The sequence below is a fragment of the Pyrgilauda ruficollis genome, unplaced genomic scaffold (assembly GCF_017590135.1).
Source record: "Pyrgilauda ruficollis isolate IOZ18807 unplaced genomic scaffold, ASM1759013v1 scaffold3, whole genome shotgun sequence".
Lineage (NCBI taxonomy): Eukaryota > Metazoa > Chordata > Aves > Passeriformes > Passeridae > Pyrgilauda > Pyrgilauda ruficollis.
Window position 1 is genome coordinate 10,400,007 of NW_024524377.1, and position 19,597 is coordinate 10,419,603.

General features: G+C 45.0%; 1 protein-coding gene across 4 annotated transcripts in view; it reads right to left on the reverse strand.

Moving 5' to 3' along the window:
* Positions 1–11,062: 11,062 nt before the first annotated feature.
* Positions 11,063–19,597, reverse strand: part of MRAS (muscle RAS oncogene homolog) — a 38,340-nt gene continuing 29,805 nt past the window's right edge. For all 4 annotated transcript variants that reach the window (XM_041473251.1, XM_041473247.1, XM_041473250.1 and 1 more), the window contains 3 exons: positions 16,387–16,486; positions 15,018–15,097; positions 11,063–12,015 (listed from right to left, as the gene is read on the reverse strand). In XM_041473251.1, coding sequence (XP_041329185.1) covers positions 11,916–12,015; positions 15,018–15,097; positions 16,387–16,486 — 280 coding nt within the window. In that variant the 3' untranslated portion in view covers positions 11,063–11,915. The remainder of the gene's footprint in view (positions 12,016–15,017; positions 15,098–16,386; positions 16,487–19,597) is intronic.

Genomic DNA, 19,597 nt, shown 5'->3' on the forward strand with positions numbered 1-19,597 from the left:
TTTCCCAGAGAGGCTGTGGCTGTCAGGCAGGAGTTTCTTTTTTGTGTCTGAAATGGGATTAAGCCAAAAGGCTCATGGGTTTACTGCCATTTGTGCTCTGGTTCTTTGTAAAAACAAGTAAAACTCTATCTATTTTCAATACACTAGATTAAGATCTGAGTTCACATTTTGCAGGGTTTGGGCATCAGAGCAAGACCCTGGCAGGGCCTGGTGTGCACAGAAGGATTTGAGAGGCTGGGGAGATCTGCCCACGCTGCTGCCCTGGGCTTTCTGCTGTGGTTATCAAGGACCACTGGCCCTTTCCAGACTGCTACATTTGTATGAAGGGGAGAGTCTCCAAATTTGGTTTTGGGGTTTAAACAATCACCCTCTGCCACTTATATTTCAGGCAAGAAGCATTAAGTTCTTCTATGTAATTACTGCCTGTCCTTCATGTGAAAGGCCCCTCTAACTCATCCAGCTGACTGAGACCCCTCCTGCCTTCAGAAAAAGCCCCTGCTCTGGTGCCACCTTACAGGCACAGCCCTGAGCAGGACTGCAGTTTAGATACTACATTCAAAAGGCTTCAACAAAGAAAAAACATTAAATGCCAGTAAATATTAAAGAAATGGAGAATCAGTGGCAAAACTACAACAGAGTACTCCAAAGTACTCCAGAAATGTGATGCAATGAATAAAGGCTCTTCTACCCACCATGATGGATAACATGGATAGAAGATGGAAAGGTAACAGCTGGAGGAGTAAAAGCAACAGCTAAGAGAAAGGCTGATTAGGAGAAAGAAAGTATGAAAGGAAAATTATCTGAGTGCTGATTTGTGGAGGCTCTTCTCTGTTTGAAAGTACCCTGCAGCAGCAATGCCAAGCATTTTTTGTGTAATGCATGCATTGGTGAGCACTCTGGATTATGTTGTAATGGCCTGCCCTAAGTCTCTTAAGGGTAACTTAGTGTACATTTAACTGTAAAGATTTTATGAGGGTGGCAGGTCAGGTGGACTACAGCCCCTCTGCAAACCAAGCTTCTTACTGTACTAAGCAGATACTACTTGTCCTGACATTGCTGTGGTCTTAGAGATTAAATACATCTCTGTTGAGTTTTGGATGGCACAAATGCAGAAAGCTCTTTTTATAGGCTACCTCTGCATGTCACTGTCATATGTATGTGGTCTGTATTGCTGACCCAGTGAAGACAAGCTCTGTGAGCGAGCACAACACTATGCAAAGCAAACAAAAAGGTGATTCTTGAAGCACAAGAAATGACAAGATTCAGAGTACAGGCAAATAATAATAGCAAACCCCTCTTCTGTTTAAGAAAACTCACACTCATAAATAGACAGGTGATAAATTTACCTGCGTAAGTGTCTGCCTGGTTTTCAGGAAGATATTGCCAGATGAAGACAGGAATAAATCTTGTAGCAGAATTGAATCTTTTATGGAGAGGTCATTTCTTAATTGAAATTGTCCAGAAAGAAGAATGGCTATGAGTTAAGGTGTAATTGCAGGGCCACATGCCTTTTGTATGAATAAAGAAGCTGGTCGCAGCTTTTCTGTCAAAATGATTACTGACTTGAAAATTATTGGTGAAGTTGGCATTTTTTGTGGAGTGTGTCTCCTTATACATAAGCATTCTCCATTTCTGTTGCTAGAAGCCTAAACCAGTGCAAGGTCTTAGACACTTCTTTCCCTTATGATGTCTAACTGAATCATATCTGATTTATATTTTGTTGAAAACATGCTTGTTGAAAAGTCAATGTTTTTTCTGCATTTCTCTCCATTGATCTTGCCTGCCCACTGCTTATGAAGGGAGAAGCTGAGAAATAAAGGAGCTACAGAATGGAGCCTCCCAGTACCCCTGAATGGACAATGTGCTTTAGCAGTGACTGAGGGCTCCTTTGAAACCAACAATAAAAGCGTCTTTTCTGTCGAGGAGTACAAGGCTCACAGAGGCAAGAGACTTTAATGACACCATTATCTTTCAGGCAATTAGGACTCACTGGCACAATCCAGCACTGGTACAGGCACTGTTTTGATTGCACTGCAATGGCTCGGTGAAATGTAGACCGCTGAGACTTAGCAACACTGTAAATCTCTTTTAATCTCAAGCCACCATGGATCAAAATGCACTAACACAGGCATAATCAGAATTCACAGGCATATTTTCTCTTTTAAAAACATATGCCTGGGAACAGAGGCCTCCCCTGCTCCCATCAGCTCCCCACACACGGGCTGTGTGATGCTGATCCTCGCGCTTCTCTCCCGACGCACTCGCCGCAGAGACGGGTCTGAGCCTGCCAGCTGTGGCCGTGTTTGTTGTCCCTTGTGGATTATATTTTAATGACATACCCTAAGCCTCTTAAACTTGAACAAATGTGCATTTAACTGTCTGTGCATTTGTGCCAGTTTATAAGGTAGAGGGTCAGCCAGCTTACCCCCCCAGCTTCTCTGTGAGGGCACTGTCCAAGAATTTTAATGGAGATTTCAAAAGCCTCCTGTTATGCAAGGTGCCTTAATAGAGAGTCCTCCTGCCTCTGAAAGTTCCCTCTTGTTGCTAGACACAATGCAAGGCAAGCCATAATCTCTGTGGAGAGTGCCCAGATTTTTTCCAGTCGCAGTGTGTAGCTGGGATGCAAAGCACAGCTTGCTCTGCTCCCCTGCCACAACCAGGGGGATTCATTTCATTAGTTTGGAAAGCTATTTTAGAGCAAAGGGAGGTTATGTAGGTCGTCAATTCATCCCTGCTGCCTTGAAAAAAGAATTCATTATGAAATTTCACTTTAATTAATGCAATGCACCAGCTTGTAATAGTATTTCATCAGGACATCTGGTAAAAGCACATTAGCTACAGTTTAATGTTAAGACATAATTGAACAGAACTCCTGTTGGAGCTTGGCTTTTGCAATATGTTTTACTTCTGCTTCTCCTGCAAGCTGCCAAATAAAGAAATTGTGGGACTCCCTCATCAGAGGCTGATGGATCCTGACCCAAAGCCTGTTTGACATAACAGAAAGGCTCCAGCTAACATTTGCAGGCTCTGAAGTGCATCCCTGAGGAACAGATCCAGCATCCATCCTGTATTTACATTCCAGGTACTACAGGTACCTCCACTGATCTATAATCCCACTGATCTGTAATCCCAGCCTTGGTGTTTTGTTCCAGTTCTGTTTGAAAGGCCATGATCAAATGGTCTTTATAAACCATTTTCCATTGGCTTAACTTAGAACCTTTTCCTGTTCTAATTATATGTCTGCATAATTATTTGCTTTAATACTTATTTATCTCAAATTAGTGTCAGTGCAGCAGTTTTCCAAATGCCGCATTAAATATTCACATCCAAATGGGATTTCTTTCTGCCCTTTGTTTTGCAGTGATCTGGACTATAAATGTGAACTCTCAAAAGATTGTAGTTATTTAGTAAGTACTAGGTCATGATTATTTAAATCTAACTAACAGGCTAAAGAGTGTTTGGAAGATTAATATATTTTGAAAAAGTTTGTGAAGTGTTTGAAATCTGTTTGATTTGAGGCTGCTGTCTCCACTTCTCCTTTTCTTTTTTTGGGTAAGTGTTTGAGTAGCCAATAACAGTAATAAAAAACATCCACCACAGCACAAGTGCACATTGTAGTTTCTCTGTTACACTCTCCCCCTTCAGCATTTTAACCATTGTGTCTGTGACAGTTTTACTCCCAGCCCTCACTGAGAAGAGACACAAAGACTAAGATGTTAGGGAAGCTTTGTTTGTCTGCTCTTTAGTTGCTCTTTGGGTTATTTTCTGTACCAATAGGCAAGAGAGGGAGGCAGGACTGATCTGGAAAAGCACAATGTGTCCTAACTAAAGACCCCAGTGCATTCCCAGTGGTGCTGAGCAGTCCTGCTGCCAGCACCTGCACTGCACACACATGAAGGGGTCCTGGGCTGTATTGACTTCCCTGCTCATGACAGATGCCCTCCACCCCATGTGTGTGTTTGCTGCTGAACATTTTTGCAAGGGGCAGGTGACTGACAGAGACTGGGCTGGGGTAAGGCCAGTCCACATGGCAGGTAAGGTCATCTGTCATTGTAGATGCTCTCCTGAGGTTTAATCTATAGATAAACCACTTCTGATACCACCTGAAAACATAGACAAATTGTTCCTGCCCTCAGCTGGTCAATGCAGATAATTAATTTCTTATAAACAGCCAAATTGCCCCAAAGAGATGCTAAGATCCCCTTAATGATAGAGGCATGCAGCAGACACAAGCCCAGGCCCACACAATCAAATTCAAGGCACTTACCTCTCTCCAGGGAGCAGCAGCAGCTCTGTCCCACCTTTACAGAGCCTTTGGTAAAAGGCTGTTGCAGACAAGAGGCAGCTGGGCAGTAACAAAATGTTGTGCTGTGGCTAGACTGACTTTCCAGTGATTTTTCAGTGCTACAAGTCCCATACTAGTCATAGTAAGAGGAAATCCATCTTGGACTGTTGGTACACCTGACTAAGCCTGCAGTTTGGCATTAGTTGGCAATAAAACATAAACAAATAGGCAGCAGCCTGGAGCATTGGTCAGGCTGGTGCTAACTCCTATCTCAGGAAGCAGAGGCAGTTTTTGCCACACAGGCATCAGTACCATTATTTACATGGCCAGATCTGGTGGCCCTCTGGCTGCTGGGAGGAACAGTCCCTGGCATTAGATAGTGCCATTTCTTTGTTGTTGTCTTAGGACAACGTTACCACAGGGCCTGTCATTTTAAAACTAAGCACTAGCCTCCAACCTTTGGAAACCCAAACCAGCAACTTATCTGTGGGCTCACACAGCTTCCACGTGGTGCTCACAGGCTTGGTTTCCTCAGGCAGCCCATCCTTGATCCTGTCACTGGTACTGAGGTCTCCATGGGACCAGCAGGAGTCAAGCTTTTGTTGTCTAAGAAAAACAAAAGCATGTAAAAAAGTCCAAAGGCATTTTACAAAGGGTATTTTTTCCCCCTAAATAAAGCAGAACTTGTGACCTTTTCCAGTTTTAGTTTATGATGTGATAAGATGAATCCTAAATTAGGAAGGAAATAGATTGCTTAGGGGGGAAAAATAATTTGAAAATCCTGAGAAAATGCCACTTATGAAAGCAGCCTATATCTAGTAGGTATTTACAGATTTTATCAGGGGCTGAAGCTCTTGAGATAGCTGGCCTTAGACCTCTTCTTTTTATATTTAATATTTATCTTCAGCTAAGTCTATGTTAATTTTAGTTTTGCAGCTTGAAGCAAACTGGTCACAAGTCCCAGCAGTGTTTGATGTTTGGGCATCTCACTGTCCCCTGTTCTTTGTCTACATTTCAGATGTATGTGCTCTTGTTTCTTCAGCCTATGGAACAGGAACTGCTGCTTCTAAGAGTCCTGACTGTGAAAGGTTGCATTGTTTCTTGAATGCTTTAAGATCCTGAAGTGAAAAATCATTAGTTCTCTACTTCTTTCAATAGTTCTAGTTCTCTATTTTCTATTCTTTTATGGTAGCAGGTGTCACGTGAATTTTCCCAGAACAATTTTTATGTGCTAAAGTAAAACTAACAGGTGAGTTGCTGAGTGCCACCTTTGCCTTTAAGAGTTTTATGCTGATGGTGTGACTGCTTTGCTTTCTCCATCTCCTGCTGAACCTCCTCTTCCCCACAAAGCACCTTCTGCCAAAGGCTGCCCAGACACCCCCAGCACCACTCTAACCGTGCTGCCCAGAGGGTGCTGGGGGGGGACAAAGAGACTTCACCAAGCCAAGCAAAGAAACCATGGGAACGAATCTTTGTGACCAGCTCTGTGGGAAACTCAATGCCAGAAACCAGCACAAGCTTTTATGAAAGTTTGGAGACTGGGATGAGACAAGGCAAGGCAGGAAGCTCCCAGGGGAGGGTGAGTAGCACCCTGTCCCCAGCTCATATCATTGTGCTTTGTTCAACCTCAACAATTGTGTGAGCAAAGCCCGGAGCATCAGCCTTAACTTTGAATTTCCTGCTTGCTGTCGGCTCCATCCCAGGCACTGTTGTTTGAAACACAGCTCTTATTATGGAGCTGGCAGAAAAGAACTGCTTTATGGGGACATGGGCTATTGAGCTGCAAGAAGCATGCCCAGTATCTGCCTGGGTCTGGGCTGGTTGGGCCTGACCACTGTAGTGAGAGGAGCCCCAGGATAACCACCTCTGTGTGTGGCAGCCCCAGTAGCAGCTCGTGACTGGTTCAGCTGGGCTGACTTCTCAGCTGAGATTGTCTTAATCACCAGCTGTACAATAGCTCTTGCCCAGATTTGCAGAGGATTTGGATTTATAGAACAAGGTCCTGATTCACAAAGCTCCTTCTTTTGCCTCTTACTCTTGCTCTCCTATTGACCAAATCCAGGATGTTGCCTGAGTCCCTCTCTTTGGCTCCTGGATCTGACCACATGCCCAGTCTGAGCTCTCAGACAATGTTGTGCATGTCCTGATCTGTATGAGAGAGACCTGGGAGGAGGGATGGAAACCAGAAGAGTAGTAATGCTTGTGACAAGTCAGACTGCTGTGTTTGGCTTGGCATGATGTTGCTGGTCCCCCAGTACTGGGCAAAGGGATCCCTGAATTCAAAAGAATTAAAAAAGCTGTCCCAGAACTGCCAGGATTAGGGGATTTTGTCTGTCTCTCCGCACTCAGCACTGCTGAACATCCCCCTCCTGTCATTAGCAGTAACCCCTGCACTCACCCACCTGCGAGGTCCCACTGCTGGGTGTGAGTCTTCCTTCCCTGTCCCCTCCCTTTGGCACAGCAGAGACACAGTGCCAGCACATTTCTCCTGCCTCAGGAAGTCTTGACCTGCCTGACCTGCTGGCCACTCATGAGTGACTTCTTGGAGCTGGAGAGAAGAACCAGTGATTTACCACAGACCAGAGCCTACCTCTGTGCTGTATCTCCTCGTGCCACCCCATCATGGGATCCAGCACATGCAGGCATCTCTCTCCCCACTCTCTTCTGCTGCAAACAAGTCCTGTGTCATCCCAGAAACCATCTTTGAGATCATCTATGAAATATTTCTTTCCCTTGCATGCAAGAGAAAAGGAAGCAAAAGTCCTGCATAATATCGATGGAATCCCTGATAGCCAAATATTGAATTATTTACAGCCTAATTGTGCAACTGATACTCATGAGATTGCCTGGATTGCCTGATATCCACTGACTTCTCTCAGAGCACTGCTGTGAAATAGAAGGGGGTTCTCAGAGCACCTACTGGCTGCCCCAAGGTACACATGTGGAGCCATTTCAGGTGCTCAGGTGAATCCTTGCCTGGATGGTGGCTGCTGCTCCAGAAGGGCCCAGATTTCCCATAGGTCTTGTGTTACAGCTGAAACTCACAGGTAAATGCCCTGGATACCCCCAGGCACCTTCAGATGGCATTAAATACATAAATGCAAGACACTCAATTTAGCCTATGTGACCACTGGAGACCTCCCAGCACAGGGAGCAGTGAGCAAGAACAGCAACACTTCCCATGCCACAGCATCCTTCCTCTCCTTTTCACTGTGATGTTTGCTGTGCACTGTAATGCAGTCCTTAATAAATGCACTAAAGCTCCTCCTTCCTGCCCAGCCTACAGCAGATAGAATAGGTTGGCCACTGAACCCAGCTCACAGAAAGCAGATTTCCAGACACAGAGTTCTTCTGTCCATTCCAAGGTACATAGGTGATGCGACAGTTGTCACAGGGCCTTGGCTATTTCCCTAATGCCAAACTTCTCTCAAGCCCTCTCTCTCCCTCATTAATAAATATCTGAACTCTGACATCTGGAGTAGACCATAAGTCATGTCTCTTAAAGTATCTTCTGTATTCCCCATTATATTCTACTCTTAGCAGAGCTTTGAGGGGGATCACCTTCTTCCCAAGCACTTCAGCAGCATTTAGGGACCATCCCTTGAAATCACTGGAGCTGAATAAGCCTCTGGGCAGTCCATTTTGGCCTGAGGATGGGTAACAAGCTAAAAGAAAAAAAATCTGACCCAGCATTACAATGCTGTCCTCTCTGTGGCCAATAATGCTCATTTCCTCTCCAGACAAGACACACCATGTATGTCTAAATCCCTCAGCCTGTCCTAATTTGCAAATTCTAGTACAGCTGTAGGTTAAAAGAGCCAGCCAGAATTAATTATTGTAGATTAAGGAACTGAGCAACAAACGGCAATGGCCTCTTGTTAAACTGAAACATCTGATCCAAACCAAGCAATTTCAGCCCCTTGTTAAATGCTTGCTTCTCTTTTTCACCATCTCCAGTGTTTTGCTGCTGAGCACCATCATCTGAACATGGTTTATTTATATGAACCCAGGCTATCACAGGGCAGCTTTGCCAGGGACAGCACTGGCCTTGGCTGAGGCAGCCACAAAGCAGGTTTGTAGGTGGCCACCACCTGCAGGCCTCCTCAGCTGTGGGGTGGTGTTTCTTGGATTTGCTGTTATCAGGCTTTTGTGCCATTTAGAGTTGGCAGGCAGAGAGGGACAATTGAACTCTGCTCATGCCAAAGAAACGTGTATTTAAACCAGGTACTCCTCCTTTTCTTCCTTCCCACCCCCCTTTTGAGAGACATGAGGTCAACAGACAAACAGGTGACTTGGCTTATACAATAAATATCCTGCACCTCAGAAGCTGGTAAGAAAACAAAGCCAGTGGCTGCCTTATAGGCAGGACCAGAGAGAGGAAACAGCAACATGATTTACCTGATGGCAGTGGTACAGATGCTGTGGGATCCCAGGTCAGGGAGGTGATGACACCTTTGCAAAGCCAAAACTTAGGTGGCTTAATACTTTTTGTTTGTTGTTTTACAAATATTATTCAGTGTCTAAAATAGAAAAGGAGGTTATATAGTTATTAAATACCAATAAATCTATAAGGTTTTACCCCTCTTTTTATTTTGTTTGAAACTGTGTGTTGAAAGCAAGGCCAGCTCTAACATCAGGTGATGTTAGGTCGCTTGGACCATCAGCTCTTTGGCAATGAGCCCCATTTGTGCCCTTACAGGATCCTTCTCAGACTACCCCTGACCACAACAAAAATGTCCCTATCCACTGGATGCTCCATAGACAAATATAAGCCACCCACAGCTCAGCTGTTGCTCTCTGCAGTGTGTCACCAACTGGTGTCTCCCTACCAGGTCTGTAGGTGCTGTGCATGGCAGGGAAGCTTCTCTCCATTTCCCAACAGCCCTGAATAAGACAGGGTGTGTTAGGTGGCAGAAGGCTTTGTATACCTTGCTATTTTCAGCACCCTAGAATTGTCAAAGATGCAATCCTTGATGGAAGACACTCCTTGCTATAAACAAGTTGATGAATGTAGAAGAAAACAGCCATGCTTTCCCCACTGGCCACTACTCCATATTCTGTTGTTAATCTGCTCCTTTCCCCTCCTCCTCCTCTCCATTATTCTGCAATAGCTGCTAGTTGCTAAAGGAACTGTAGAAACAATTAAGAAGCTTTAGAAAAAGCAGATAATTTCTCACATGCAGTGCTGAGTACGCAGCAGATGTGACTCAAGAGACACACATGCTGTTTTCAGGCAAGCATTCCCAAGGGTTTAGATAAAAATAATAAGGATGAGGTGTTTCAGCAGAAATCAAGTTATTTTTAAGTGGAAGGGCTCTAGGGGGCATTAAAAGAGCTCCCTGAAAATGCCATAATCTTCTGTGTGGGATCCCATAGCATTAGTAGTGTATAATTAAAACTATTAAGCCAGCAGTCAGGCTAGACAGGGATTCTGGTAGGGAAGTGGTTACAGGGGTGATGGTGAAATGGGGTGGTTGCAAAGATCATCAGACAATTTCTCATTTACTAGAGGTTTTCAAAGCAGAACAAATGAAATGCCTAAAGGGAGATCTTCCAGAAGGCAGAGGCAAGTCTCAAGGACTGGAATTTGAAGTGGATGGCTTCAGTTGCTGCAGGTCTGTATACCCAGCACTGAGAGAAACGCTGCCCTGGTGGGGAGCCACATCTCAGCTGACACAGCACGTTGCTGCTTCACTGAAGTGTATGGTCCACATCCAACCCAAGAGTCCGTGAGAGACACTTCCTTCCAATATCCCTCTGCTTAATCCATCCCCAGCATCTGTCACCACACCAAAGGGGACAGAGGCAGCAGAGCCAGCATTACCCCAAGCAGCTTGCTGAGCCAGCCACAGGCCTTTGCCATCTTCTGGCTGTGATGAAGACTGGACAAATTAAGAACGTGTTTCCATTACCCTTATTCACCTGAAAAATAATCAGCAGCCAACTCACTTCTAAAAAGTGGCCTGGCACAGGGTCAAGAAATGAAATCTGGTGGCATATATACAAGTATGGACAACTAAATTTGTGATGATCCATCATCTTGGATGGATCTGCAATATCCAATACCAGGATTTTCTGTGCTCAGACACATAAATCTCAGGCATTCATACTCTGCCAATATTTTAAGTCATGTCCGCAAAGCATATTTGAATAGGATTCAAGTTGATGAAAAGCAAGTTGCTACTTTAAACAGATTTGGTGACCATGTGAATGGAGCCAATGGATTCAATCCAGCACATGACATACCATTAAAGACAAATTTGCTACTGCAGTTCTTACTGCCAGGAAAGGTGTGAAAGAACACGTGGCTCCTCCAGGATGTGCACAGCCATATTTCTGGTGCTACAGATGGCAGCTTGAATGCTTGCAGGTTTTTTGCCTTGTCTTTTCATAAGGCATATTTAGTCCTTGCTGTTTTCAGGGAGACATTTTAGATACAGTCAGCTTATGAAGAGACCCATCCCACTTGAATCATTTTAAAAACACCTCTTCCTTTCAAGTCACCAACTTGGCAAAGGAGGGAGAAGAAACATTGAGCCAAACTCCATAAACAGATTTTGTTTCCTGTGTGTGTGAGATGAGCCTGGGAAAAGCAAAACAATTAATCTACCCACGAGTGGCTTTGCAGGGAAAGGTTAAGGAACAATAGAGTGATTTAGATCGCACCACTTTACATGCATTTATGAGGGAGAAATTCAACACCCAAATAAATTCAGTTCAGATTTTACTTCCTTTCTCCCTTCCCCTCCACCCCCCTCCCCCAAAAATGACATACCCTTCCATTTGTAAATTACTTTAATTTAAATACTTCCAGGTTAACAAAATGTCTTAAGTTTGACATGTCCGAAGTTACAAAACAGAAACAAAACCTCTTGACAAAGGGTAAGAAAAAAAAATACATAATCCAAGCCCAAACCTCCTTTCCTAAACTGGAGTTTATGGTCTGTGAGCTGGCAACCCTCCAGAGTCTGACACAATGTCTGGAGCACCCAGAGCAGCTGGAATTAATTTTCTTCCTCCAAATCTATGCACTTTCATATGAAGTTGTGTTTTGGCACTGCTGCCCAAGAGAGAGTCCAGTGCAAAAAATCTAAGCCTGGCCGTTGTTTCTTTGCAACCCAACACTTGCTGAGCAAACAACAAAAAGGAAGAACAGGACAAAAAAAATTAGGAGAAAGAAAAACCCTTTCCCTTCCCCCACACATACACAGACAATTGTACCAAACAGGGGGGCTATTCACGGCTGTTCAGAAATGGGTCACAAAGAGAAATGTTTGCAGATAAAACCAACATTTTTTTTAAACTTCTGCCTTGTTTTTTTTTTTTTTGTTTGTTTGTTTTTATAAACATGATGGAGGCCCCTGGAAGGTGCTGGGGATGTTTGAGAGTTGAGGTCCTGCTGATCCCTTCTGCCTCCCATTGACACAGCTCCCAGGCTGGCCCTGATGTGCAGCCCCTCTCCGGGGGTCCGGACCCTTTGGAGCCGCCTGCTCCGAGTCTGAGCCACCGTGGGGAGCCGGGGGCCACGGGGCCGTGTGGGCATCAGCACCGAGCTGCAGCTCCTCGCCCGGGCTGCCAGGGGGTCAGGAGGGCAGCAGGGAGGCATCCAAGGCACTCCCAGGGTGTCCTGTCACAAAATCACACACTGGAGTTTGTGGGAGCCCGTGGCTCTGTCCCCTCGCCATTTGGTCTTTTTCTTCTTCTTCTGGCTTTTCTCTGGGATCTGTTGCCTGTTTTGGGAGACAGAGAAGAAAGCAGGCAGGTGAGACATAAGGCTGGGTTGGATCCAGAGCCCTGGGCAGCCTGTAGAGCAGCATCTTGGTGTGCATGTGCATATTTGCATACGTATCTCCATATACCCTTCCAGCACTGCATGGCTTTTTATGCCACACAGCTGAGCCTGGCCAGCATTCTTCAGGAAGGAGGAAAGAAGCCATTAAAGCTAATGGCAGGGATGTATGTCCTGCCAGGGGACTATGCCTCCAGCTGCCCATGCTGAACTGCTGCCTCCTCCCCTGACAGGGGGCTGCTCTGGGAAACAGGGATGCTCTAAGCGATGCAACATCATCCATTACACTGCTGACACTCAGTAGGGAAGAGGTTGAGAGAGATACAGAGAGCACAGAGAAATACACTCTTCTGCCTTTCAGCTGGCATTGCCCTTAGCCAGCTGCACTGATGCCGACTTGGTGATGGAGGGGAGCTAAAAAATAATAAACAAAAAATTGAGTTTTCTGCCAAAGGGGCTCTGGCTTCCTCTGATGTTGTGAAGAGTGCCGGTGCACAGAGAATGAGCTGACCCCAGCAAGATGTCCTTGGCTGTCTGAAGTCACAGCCACCAGGAATACACAGCTGAGAGCCCTCCTGCAGTGTGCCCTGGAGCTGTGAGCAGCCTCTGAAGCATTCTGTTGAGGGCTTCTCCCTGTCCAGTAAGATGAGGCACTGCCCAAATGCCTGTTGCAGCTGCACCCAACTGCAGCAGCTACTCTGGCAGCCCAGCAGTGCAAATCCAGCGAAGGCTCTGTATCTCAAACACCTGACAGGCAGCCTGTAGATGTAGATTATGGTGTAAGATAAAACATACAGACACTAGCAGCTTCCACAGATTCAAACCTGAGAGTCTGAATAGTTCAAAAGCAGCCTCTTTGTCATGTGATATACCAGGCATTAAACCAAGTGTTCACACCAAGTAATCCAGACCAGGATGAGACATCACTGGGGCATAAATCACTATGGCTTTAGCTGGGGTTTCTCTTACAGCCTCAGCTTCCAAATTCTTGCAACCACCTGAAAAATTCAGCCTTTACTAGTAAGACTTTTTCTCAGTGAATATGAAGGCTGGAGGCATGAAAAACATAAAACTTTAAAGCCCAAAACTACAAAGATGAAATTCAGAAAATACTTTAAATCTGGATAAACACTAAGTGACCACAAGCTGTTCACACTCTTCTGGATCTGTTTTAGAGATCCAAAACCCACACCCTGGGTCTGCTCAAGGATTCTGCTCTGACAGTTCCTGTGTGTGCACTGCTGCAGCATAAAAGGGGCATAAGGACATTTAAAACATCTATTGAGTGGACTCAATCACCCCACTCCTTTATTGATTACTTCCAGACAACAGTTTCTTGCATGAAGCTAAATAAACTAGGAATCAGACAAGTGCAAGGAGCTCAAACAGTGCAACCCTCAACAAGCATCCTCACCCTGAAAGCTCACAAGGGCTCTGAGGAAGCCCTTCATTTGCAAAGCACTCAGTCAATGACAGTTATCAGGGAGCTGAAATTTACATTTTGTTTGAAAAAGCTTATTTGAAAACCAGAAAAACAATACTTGATGGGTGATGCTACCCTTGACTGTGGACAGTTTCTAATGTCCAAAAACCAAGCAAAGCTGCTTTGTGGCCAATGGCCATCCAGATCACTGCATCTCCCTGCTCTCTGACTTAACCCAAGTTCCAGCTCATGTGAATGTTTCTGGTGCCCTTGACATCACAGGCTGGAAGGACTTTCACAGTAGCTACTCAGGAAACTGAGGTGTACCACTTATTTTTGAGGTTACAGAGTGCATTTTCAGGGCTTGAAATTAGTAATGCCTCATTACAATATACGCCTTTCAGCCTGCCTGGAGCTGTGTTACGGGGAGAAAGCAAACAAAGCCTTTCCATCTTATTCTGGCTGTTTTTCTTTCCTGCAGAGCAGAGTAGATGGTGGTAAGAGCTTGTTGTAACACAAAAGTAATATCTAGCCAGCTAATACTGAGAACAGTTGGGAAAGAGCCTGGGACACTTCCAACTCAGTTCTCCAAAGACTTTCTGCCCTCTGCTTTTGAGACATGTGGGAAGAGTGGGCAGTACCATCTGGTTTTGATGGAGGCTGGCTTGAGGCTCTGCTAGGATATTCACAAGTACAGATATGCTGTGAATAAATGCCTTGTGGTTTAATTGCCGGGCGAGGCACTTTGACTGCACGGCAGGGAGGAGCACGATTTCAGCTCAGCGCCCTCCCAAAACATGAAAAATGAGGGCCCAGAAAATCTGTCAGGCAGCTAGTGCCAGAAAAACAAATCTTCTCAGAGAGAACGGAGGTGATCAGCTGGGATGTGTGTGCAGCTCTTTTCCTGCAGGAGAGCCGGGCTTTGGGAAGGCAGTCCCTCCCTGCTGGCAGCCAGAGCAGGGGTTCACCCGGAGAGCGCGCGTTTGCCAAAACGAGCAAAGGCAGCTCATGCCAAAACTGGGAACAAACCTCTGCAGTCTGAGGAAACCTGGGACTTGGCCATTAGGTCATGCAGTTTCTCATACAAAATGGCTTAATTTTTTCCATTTAGTGAGCAGAAAATGTTAGAAGTCACCTACAGCATTAGAATTTTGTAGAATTTTTTGCCAGTCCTTTTTAATTTCTGGCAAGGCAAGACCCTGAGAGGACAAAACTATGAAAACCGAAATTACTGGTCCAGAGCTGATCATTACAGCAGGCTTTGCACTATTCATTGATTAAATTTTTTTTATTATGACCACAGCTACTTCTTAATAGGCCTGGTACTGATGTCCTGCACGAGTAGCTAAGTGCTAGTAACAGAGCTAAGCTGACATAGGACAAGAAAGTTAATAAACATCAGAAATATCCCACCCTCAAGAAAACCTGGCTCCCCAGAATCTGGCTCCTGACTCTCTGGGCCATGACTTCTGCATGTTCCCATCCATGGGCAGTAAGGAAGGGAGGAGTTTGCAGCTTACCTAATTACCCTCACAAGATCATGGAAGGCCTTGTCCACGTTCAGAGGTGGGTCCTTGGCACTCGTTTCTATATAAGGAATCTGGAGGAGAGAAGTGTGTCATGGAAGAGATCAGTGATAATACCAGTTTCAAAATGAAAAGCCTAAAGGCTGGAGAAATGGGCTGCTAATACCACGGAAATACAGGTAAACAAAATGTTGCCATGACACTGCTATCAACGCCCTCAAGCTTGCAGCAAGGTCAGCGACTGCTTACAAAAGGTCTGGAATGGGCACCAGGCTAAACAGCTGCTATGGAGCTCTGGGTTTGGGGGAGAATAATGCCAGACTTCAGGTCGTCAGATGTTCTCTCCCCCTGAGCTGTGCTCACAGACATGAAAATAGCCAAAGGTTGTTGAAAGACCAGCACTTGCCAAAAATTCTTGCTTGCCACATTTTATTAGGACTACTGCATGAATATTTCATGACTACAATTCCCCTTCAATGTAAAATGATCTTCCCCTTCAAAGTCTGACAGCCAGATGGGGCCTCCTAGAGTGCTTGTCCAGCACACTGGCAGATTTATAAAACTGCCTCTGATAAGGTATTTTCATGCATGGCCTTTTCCAAGGCGTGTGTATACAGATGGATACAACATGCTGTGCTGCAGTTTAGGTGTCCTGGCTCTGACAGAAACCAGATTCCTTGGGGAGGCGGGGGGGAGTGAACCTGCCCTGCCAAACTCCCATCGAGGTTTGCTCAGAAACCACCACACAGCTTGTCCTTTAGCTGCCAAGAGGTCTCAGGCTTGCTTGCCTTTAACCTTTCCTTCAGTTCCGCCTCCTAAGGGAGCTGTTGTCTCCCTCTGGGTATTCAGGGCTGCTGGCATTTAGAGGTGATTAGTGGAGCAGCATGTGATCTACACCCATCTAAGACAAATTTCTCAGGCTAAACTAACAGCATGAATAATGCAGAGCTAAGATGGTGGGCCAGATTTAGATAGGTTTAACAACCCTGTTAACTTCATTATCTCTAACAAGCTCAGGCACCTGGATATACCTCCTAATGCCTGACTCTGCCTTTTCACTCCAGGGAGGTGCACTTTCTTTCCTCATCCTGAACACTTCTCACCACTTTCAGACACCTTGTCCATGAGTCTTAGTGATGGCCACAGCTCTGCTACAGCCTGGTGCACAGCAGAGGCTCTGGTTTCAGTGATGAATTGGTCCTACTGAAAGGAAACTGCAGAGCAGCTACTTTGTAGTAGTCAAAAACCTATTTACAAATGTTTCATTGTAAGCTTTAATTCAGCTCCTAATGAGCACAGCTTTCGATTCTGAATGCCTGTAATAGGACTTTCAATAACCCATTAAATAATCCTGTAAACTTACGTTATGTTTTGTTGCCATTTCTCTCCCCTGTTCTCTTGTAATTTTCCGTAAGTGCATTAGATCAACTTTGTTTGCCACCAAAATCATTGGAAAAGACTCCCTGGAAAAAATCAAAACCACCACCCAATTATTACCACACTACAACAAAAATTATGAGCATAAATTTCACTTTTTCATGATGACATCATCTAACATTTTCAGCTACAGACATACCACTTATGTGTAAAGAAATAAAAAGAAAACCCACAGGCTGTGTTATACATATGTTCATATTGTAAAAATTTACTTGACAAGTTGCATGCGTGCACACATTCCTTGTTATTTGTAGGGACTTCAGGAACTTATTGTCACCATTTCTGCAATGCCTGATGATAACTAAACCTGAAGATCCATCTAGGTGAAGAAAGATCTAGAGAATTAGCCAGAAAATCAACTGAGACATAAAGACAGATCTTGGACAGGAGACTGGGACTTTTTTGTAGCAGTTAAGGCATCTCAGTAACTGCATATCTTGGCAAGATACTGAGGGGATGATGGAAGAATTGGAGTAATTTAATTCCTGGTCATCCATTGAGAGCAACTGTAAGGGAAAGAAAGATGGACTCTGGGAGCTGGTGCTTAGAGGGGAATCAAATGGTGGAGTAAATCAGCAGGAGCAAAGAGATGCCCATCAGCTATTACTCCAAGACAAACTGGGCTTGGCAGTGGTAGCTGGAAGGAGGCTGGAAGGAACCAAAGAGATTTGTTAAGCTTCCGATGCTATTACCTACCATCTCCTGTTCCTAATCCCAGAAAAAAAAACACCAAACCCATCTCCCTCTGTAATAATACTCAGTATTTCCTTAACTACCAGGCATGCGACTGCCTTCAGCCACCACCTGAGAAGAGATCCATTTATCCACAGCATGTCCTGTGCAAGGCTCTCCCCCTCTCCCCCTGCAGAAAGCTCCGCTGTTCCAGAGATAAAGAGAACCAAGGTTTGGAGCCATGGGAGGTGCTGGCAGTGCCACTCTGGCTTCATGAAACAGAGCAATCAGCTGCTGCAGGGCCTCTTAGCCACTGCTGGGAGGAAGGAGGTCCCTTCTGATCACTGACAGTTACTGCAGTATTGTTGTCTTATACTTAACTTTAAGCCCTCCTAAATGATCCCAGTGTTCTCTGCTGTAACAGACTGATTTTACTAGGGTAAGGAGCAGCTGGACATACTCATTTCTGTATAAAACACTTCCCTGGTAACTCTGGATTTTTAAACAGCGTTTGTGGATCATTTTTCTTCGAGATGGTAAGAGCTCCATCTTCCCTCTGGCATGTTGCCCCATTGCTCTGGCTGGAAAAATACCGTACTGCACTCTGCATTTTAAATGAGTCTTAGAGTTATTCGTTCTGATAATGTGACTGTGATTTAATGTTAATACCTGAGCATTGGTATATCTTGACTCTGATCCTTCTGGAGCAAAATATTTGCTTGTCTGGATTATTTGATTGCTTTTTGGCTTGCAGCACCTTGATTAGAAATGGATTACTTTTGGATGCTATCTCATTTGCCTTGTTTACATCAGGCATAAAACTCTGTGGGGACTTTGTTCCCTATTGTAAGCAGTACAACTGCTAATTGGACAAAGCTGCTACAGTTGAAATTTTATTATAATGAAAGTTGTGGAAAGAAAATGGGAGGAAGGCTTTGAACAGCCCTGCTAGCTCAGCAGTCTGCAATTATTTTGTATTTTAAGTTCCAAAACTGCCTGCCAGACTGAAAACCAGGGTGATGCTCTGCTCCCAGTTACGTGTGGGTTTAGCAGGAGTGCTTTTTGACTCACGCTGTTCCCACTGCTGTGATTTTCTGCCCGAGCCCAGGTTTTGGATGAAGAATTAATACACTCCTCACGCTCGGAGTGGCGCTGAGCGGGGAAACACAAACAACCTCGCCAGCCTGTTTCACTTCCTGCCTCTCACACACTGCTGCAGCATTTGCACAGCATGTATGGAGGGTAAAAGTTTCAGTCCAGAGCAAACAGTGAACACCACGTCTTATTTTCACCAATTTAAATTAGATAAAATCAGCATCAGATTGGGGCAGGTTACAGGAAATTCTGCCCCGTCTCCTTCAGCTTTTAGAAACACATTTACTTTGCCCCAAGCTAAGCCAGCAGTGCTTAGACTGCTGTGATCTGAGAGGCTGACTGAGGGACTGACATTCTTCTTCATTTAAATGAAATCAGAGGGTGTTTCTTCCTTTACTTTTCACTCTTGTGGGCTACACTTTGGATGCTTTACTGGAAGAGCTGTCAGCTGTGAACCTCACATGATAGGAGTCCACCCTTCCTGTGGGGAAGTTATTCAGAGCTGTGAAAGGAAGCCAGCAACGAGGCCCAAACCCTCTGGTGACTTTTCTTGATGACTTCCATAATTAAAAGTCATTATGAACGGAAGAACTAAGTGTTTCAAAGCTGCAGACATATAAGGGCTTAATTCACACCCCACCCAGTGAGAATGGATCCATTGCCTCTTGAACCAGGATGGGAAGAGGGAGTTATCTTGTATATAAACCAGCAGCTTCCCCTCACTGTGCCAGGACACATTTATTTACCATGATTAAATTCCCAGTGCTACCTTCTCCCCTGCACATGCAAGGAGGAGAGAGGCGACCTCTCTTGCTGTCTCCCCAGGCACAGACAGATGTTTTATTCTGTGTAATTGTTTGTTGCAGAGCACAGTGCATTAACTACATTACATCCCTGGTTAGAAATACAGTTCCTTCCAGCACAAGTTTTTTCCCCTTCAAAACACTTGTTCAAACCCCCAAATAATGCAGGGCCTTTGAAGGTGTGTTTGGCACAAGCTAGGGACAGGAAGATGGCACCAGGACACACAAAATAATTAGGGCTGAAATGCTTGCTGACTCCCTCCTGGTGATCCCAAAGTGCCTGCACTGCACACAGAGCATTCCCTCTCTTCAGAGTTGAGCTGGTTACCTTCAAAGGTGTCTGATCTCTCTTTCTCACATTGCTCTGGCAGAAGTTGCTCCCTTCCAGACGCATTTTCACTCCATTGTAACACCACTGACCCTTTCCACGCTGAAAGCACTTCATGCTTATCGAAGTAAACCACTTCTTATTCACCACACTGAGGCCCACAAATCCCACCTAAGGATTTGTCTCAGGACACCCAGAAGGCAGGAGCTGGGGTCAGATGTGCAGCCATGCCCCCAGGA